This window comes from Notothenia rossii, assembly GCF_949606895.1.
Source record: "Notothenia rossii genome assembly, chromosome: 5".
Taxonomy (NCBI): domain Eukaryota; kingdom Metazoa; phylum Chordata; class Actinopteri; order Perciformes; family Nototheniidae; genus Notothenia; species Notothenia rossii.
The window spans coordinates 13,623,930-13,630,249 of record NC_136903.1 but is presented as its reverse complement, the minus strand read 5'-3'; the positions used below and the strand labels follow the sequence as shown (position 1 = coordinate 13,630,249).

At 43.8% G+C, this 6,320-nt stretch overlaps 1 protein-coding gene across 5 annotated transcripts in view; it reads left to right on the top strand.

Annotated features, from left to right (window-relative positions):
• The window catches only part of reln (reelin), a 93,609-nt gene that overhangs the window by 46,452 nt on the left and 40,837 nt on the right, over positions 1-6,320 (top strand). For all 5 annotated transcript variants that reach the window (XM_079684055.1, XM_079684054.1, XM_079684053.1 and 2 more), the window contains exon 4: positions 1,599-1,669. In XM_079684055.1, the coding sequence (XP_079540181.1) occupies positions 1,599-1,669 (71 nt within the window). The remainder of the gene's footprint in view (positions 1-1,598; positions 1,670-6,320) is intronic.

Genomic DNA, 6,320 nt, shown 5'->3' with positions numbered 1-6,320 from the left:
TATGGGATACTTTTTTTTTCTGGCGTTCACACTTTATTATTTGACTGCTATTCACTAATACATACATAGACATTATAACAACTGCGCTGTTATTGCTATTATGATTATGCTAGGGCTGTCAAACGATTAAAAATGTTAATCAGATTAATCACAGCTTCAAAATTAATTAATCATGATTAATCACCATTCGAACTATGTCCAAAATATGCCATTTCTTTATGTATATTATTGTGGGAAAGGAAAGATAAATGAAAGAAGGCGGATATATCCATTTAACATACAGTATGTATGTATGTATGTATGTTTATTATAACATTGTTCTGTGTGTCAAAATGAAAGACAGACACACCTATCAATCATCAAACCGTGGGGTCTTATTTCATTACGTATTGATTTCTATCAACACGTAATGTTGTATCAATGTATAGATGTACTACAGCAAAAGTATTCTCCGTCGGGACTTCCTGCAACCACACAACGTCGTTATCTTGATTCTGATTGGCCAGAAGACATCATCAAAGATGTTCTATTGAGAAGACGATCACTACGTGACAAAAGTTTCAAAACCGTTTCTAGTCTTCGGTATTTCCAGACAAGTGGCAACTGAGATCAATCTTACTAACTGCTGTCTGGGCAATTTACTCCGCGCGAGTTGGCGGACTTTATTTTGCTTACTTTAACATCATTTTTCATGGTGGGGCTAAGCCATTTATTGGTATGGCTGTAGCCTACCCCAGCCACACCCTGGCACTGTCACTGGTGGGATGTATGGGGCGGGCCATTCTGCGCATGCGTGAAATGCGTTAAATATATTAACGCAATTAATTCATTAAAATTAATTACCGCCGTTAACGTGATAATGTTGACAGCCTTAGATTATACGTTTTAGTATTTTGGTTGTTTTTATTATTAACAGGTCTGAATGTTTTGCAGGTTTATTGGTGTGCATCTTTACCAATATAACTCTATTTGAAACAAGAATCCCTTCCTACATATGATATGATGATAGAGTACAGTAGGACACTATTTGCGTCTGTGTAAAAGATGCCACTGCACAACGAGCCGTTATAGTCTCTATATACAGTATTTAAAGGTCTCAAGTTTCAATGAATTATGCATTTCATAGCCATTGGGAGTAAATGTATATTAAATCTATACATTCAGCACGCAACATACAGTTACATTTACACTGACATGCAAGAGAACCACATGGCAGATAATATGTTGGTTTTGAGTAAACTCCCTGTCAACACATGGATATTAAAATGTCAAATAAACAAGACCACTAACTTTGTTCACCAGGTAAATGCTCACTGTTGCTATTTTTTAAATGTCTGTCATTCACATCAAAATATAATCCTATCCTTCATGTACAAATGTAGCCTTTAGAAGCTGGTTTGTTGTTGTTGTTGTTGTTGTTTTTAAATCAAAGTCACCTCATCCAAAAATGCCCTTATTATGGAGATTGCTTTAACACATTTTGGTTTAGTTGAAAACGATGCCATCTGTGCCGATTGATCAGACAGACCATTACATTGTGTCCTCCTTAGCGCTGTTAGTCTTAATGATCGTTTTCTCTTTCTCTTTCTTTCTCCCAGAGCCACAGCAACACATAGAGGACAGATCCTGTTTAAGGATGCTCTGGCCCAGCAGCTCTGTGAGCAGGGAGGTGAGTAGCATCAGCACAGACGACACACATGCACGCCTCTTCCCCCTTATTGACAGAGAAATGTGCATATACAGTACTGCACCATCAGGCAGATATTCATACGAGAATAGACATATATGTTGAAGGACACATGTGCACCGACATATACACATACCATACCCCCTTCTCACGTCCCATTACTGTCCATCAGAAACACAGATGTCAGCATATGGATGACAGAAAATGGTTGATATGCTGCTTCTTAATGACAGTGGCATTGCAGCCCTTCCTGGCTCTCTTTCTGCCTAATGATGCAGCCACAGCAAGAGATATTTGGATGTCCTATATTGCCAGCTTAATTTCAGCTTATGCTAAACTCCGCTTTTTCCCCCTCACTCTCTCTGCCGGAGATTTACGCTTTATGGCCGACACTTCTTACATCCACTTTCAGTGACAGCCCTAAGTAGCTGTTGACAGACAGTGCAGCACCACTCTGCATGCTGAGTGTGTATAATTGCTTGTTTACAGAAAAGAAGCCTCCCCTTTACTCAAGAACTACTCCTTGTAGATCAAATGTGACTCAAAGGCTGAAAGTAGAGATGTACACTCACTGCTGTTGGGGTCTTTTCACTAACGGTTTCAGGGGGAAAAACATGTTTGCTTTTCGACATGGTCTTTATTTATTTTTTAAAACAACAACCTCTGTGGCAAGTCTCTAAGGACTCTTCATAACAAGTGTGTCCCTCAGCAGTTCATTTGAGACACTGTCGATTATCGTAGCACTTGCCAGGAAGAGAGTGCACAACTTAATGGCTCAGTGCCACTTGGAGAAGATGGGGCAGAGAGCCCTCAGTCAGGCCTGGAAGAGAGACAGAGAGAGAGAGAGAGAGAGAGAGAGACCAGGCGACTCTCCTCCGTCTCCTTGCCGAGAGCTCATCCTCTCACCGCCGCTGACACACTGCCCCAGTCTTCTCCCTCTGCAACCGAACTATCTTCAGCCAACAACAGTCTCTTGGTTGTCTCATGCCAAGGCCCTGCAGGATAACTCGTACACACAGCTACTCACAGCAGACAAGCTTGGAAGCAGAGATTTAGACCCTACATGGCCTGGGAGGGGACATGTTGGGAATAGGGGCAGACAGATGAAATAATGTAACAAATATCCTCTGCAGAGAAGGTTTTAGAAGCTGGACAGGCGGTGTGGTGAAAGTGATAAGGGGACAATAGGAGCAAAGCAATGTAGAGCTATAAATTACTTCTTTTAGTACTCACAGTTTCTGTCTGAATGCTGAAGGACAGATGGGGGATAGAAGGACACATATGGTGGGATGAAAAGATAATAGTAATGAGCATCTTGAAGGTCATACATTGCAGGTGATTTGAGTGTTAAAAAGAAGTAGTGCAGTGATTAAACATCATTAACAAAAGAGTAGATGGGAGCGGGGAGCCGACCTTGTTGTAGGCTATTTTCTTTGAAGGCCAAAAATGCAATGCTCTTTCTGTCGCTGAACTACGCCAGGAAATCTGAATAACAAATGACACACGAACATGCCGTGGGCAACACAAGGCGAAGGGAGACCGAGGAGAGACGAGAGAAAGAAGGAAACAAAAATGGGTCTGATGATTTCTTCTTCCTTGTGGATTGTTTGAAATACGTTTCATTTTTCTCCTCCACATTGATCTAACTCACCGTAGTCAGTTCCTTTTTCTCTTTCCAAGCCAAAATATAACTTCCAAAGAGCTGTGCAGATTACAAAAAAACATGAAAATGGAATATGCAGGGAACACGTGAAAACATGAAAAAAACTGGGCTGTGGTGCATTACAAACTGCAAACACACACACTAAGAAACAACCTGTTGAAACCTGGTGTTCAGTCAGACTTCCTAGTGGGTGAGGCAGATGACTGTAGACTTTTTCCTTTCTGCAGGATCAAATAGGCTACTGTCTCAAATTCAGCTGCAGTGGCGGGGAGAGTGCAAGCTGCTTTGAGCAAAGTTACTTCAAATCTAGGCATTAGCATTCAAAGTGGAATCAAAGATACGGGGGCCAGCTCAAGCCACTTCAGAAGTTCATGTGCTTTAAGACTCAAGCTTTGAAAGGTTGGGGAAATGAAAGCTATCTAAAGCAGGGTTATGATCCATAGAGGATACAAAGGGAAGGAGGAAAACAGAAAGGAAAGGAATAGAGGGAGAGTAACAGAGGGCAGGCTGCTTAAATAAGTAGGCAATCAGGGCTGATCAGCCAGGCTCAAGAGTTGTGACAGATTAGCCTGGAGGAGGGTAACATTAGAGGGGATACATCAAGAGATGGAGATATACATGATCATGTTAATAAGAGAGTTAAGAATAAAGAAAGAAGAGGAAAGTTTAACTCACTTTGGTGCATCTGACATGCAGCACTTTGCTCTAAGTAACAGAAAGCCTTCCAGAAAGTTTACTGAGACAAGTGTTTGTTTTATCGTTTCCACTCTGCTTCCCTTAAGCAATGTTGGGCCTGCTTGGTCCCAGACAAACTGCTCCCCCTCTGCTTCATTAAACGTTAAATTCATCCTCCCAGTCTGCTTTGACAACACCCCATTACTCTATTCAGAAACAGCAAAGAAAAACTGCCCATATTTGTTCCTACTTGTGGATTCAGAAGACACCACTAATGGGTGTCTGACAAATACTGCTGCAACCGAATGAAATGCACAACGCAACAGAGTAGTGCGTGGCACCAATCAGCGCATTGCGAAATTGTTTGGACAGGCTCCTAGAAATGCGTTAAAGCATGATGCGACAAAATGTAAATTACCACCACAGTTTTAAACGACTGCAAGAATGCAAACAGACAGGCAGGAGGATGAAAACAGAAGTACATTTCCGCTCCTACTGAGCGACCATAAAAATACTTATTATGCTCAGGCGGACAACGAGGAGAGGTAGGGGTGGGCTATAGGGGAAGGGGCTCTGTGCTGGAGGGTGGAGTGGTTGTGGGTGTTCGATGGCGCTGCAGGCCGTCCATCAGCTCTATCTCCTGACAGCAGGGCCAGCAGCCCCTGCTTTCTGCTCGCCATCGCCAGGTCCCCTCATTTCCAGCGAGGGAATAAATCAGGTCTTTATGGGCCTGGCCGACTGCACTGCACCCCAGATGGATTATTAAAGGGACATATAACTCAAACAGGCCACTGCTCCCTGAGGGACGCTGGATCACAGCGCAGCAGAGCAGGGACGGGTGGCCTCCCCTCTCCCACCTCCTCGCCACCCACCCAGTCTGCCAGCCAGCCTGCTCGCCTGGCTGAGCGCCGGCTGCACTGCCATCCCTCATGGCTCCCCAGCTAGAAACCTTGAGACCTCGCTATCTAGTCTATATCTCTTCCCCTATTAAACTGTCTTCCCTTCCATTCGTTTCTCAATTATTTCCTTTCTCTCTTACTTTTCTCTTTACACAGAGAAGTAGACATATTCCTCTTTTGCTTTTTTGTTTATTGTTGAAATAACAAATAAAAGGAAGAATTTACGCTGTGCTTCCCACAATCTCTGATAGATTGAGAGCCTGTAGATGTTTTCCAATGAGATAAAGACAAAACACAATAATTGCGTGCTTGATAAGCATTTTCCTCAACACACTCTGTATTGTGAAGACAAACATACGCTTTTCCTTCTATTCAACCTTTACTTAAAAACACTGTCGTAAAAGGTAACACGGATATTGGAAAATAGTTGTGAGTCTTTCTTCTTTGCCGCTCTCCTCTCACCTATGATTATTGTAATGATGCCAATTGAAGCCCACACAAAGACTCTGGTTTGCGCTGAGTGGATTGAAGTGGCAGCAATCTGACCTTGGCTGGAGAAACCATTTATTTCTAGTCATTGTAAAATGAAAAACAACAGCATCCTGCGTCCTGGTGAGTCAGTAATTGCAACCGTCAGTTAGTCGGGAGCAAGCAGACTTCAAACGCAGTTCAGGCCGTCAAGGATGTGAGTCAGACGAAGGGAAAAACTAGCAAAGGAGACGAGAACAAGGGAGATTGGAAGAGTGGGTGCAGTTTACAGGGTGGGGAGAAAACGAGGAGCGAGAGGAGATTAGAGCTGGAAGATGGAGAGGAGAGGGGGAGAAGATTTAACATGACTTGTGCCCTGCGCTCTTTGTGCCGAGATGTCTGAGTCTGCCAAAGCTTAGGCTCATTTAGTCCCCCCCTTGTATCCCCCCAACCCTGTTCATCGGCACCCTCCAATTTCTGTGCAGTTTTTTGAGAAACCCCTCGTTTTTGTTGCCCTTGTTTATATGTGCGGCCGTGGGTCAGTTGTGGAAGGGAAAGCAGAGTGTGTGTGTGTGTGTGTGTGTGTGTGTGTGTGTGTGTGTGTGTGTGTGTGTGTGTGTGTGTGTGTGTGTGTGTGTGTGTGTGTGTGTGTGCGCGCGCATGTTTGCGTCCCTCTGCATGCCTATGAGTATAAGCCCTGGCCAGGCAGATACAGGCATTAGCAGAGATGAGCCGCAAATAGAGGAGGCGGTAATTGAAGTCTTTAAGAAAGTGAGAGGGGATTAATCCAAGTGAAATGAGCGCCACTGTCTGCTCCCGATGTGCGGAGGGTTAGGCAGAGAGAGACAGAATGGGTGCGGATGGAGGGTTGGGCAGGACGGAGAGATTGGGATAGAAAGGAAGTGAGAAAGACAGCAGGAGAGCGTGA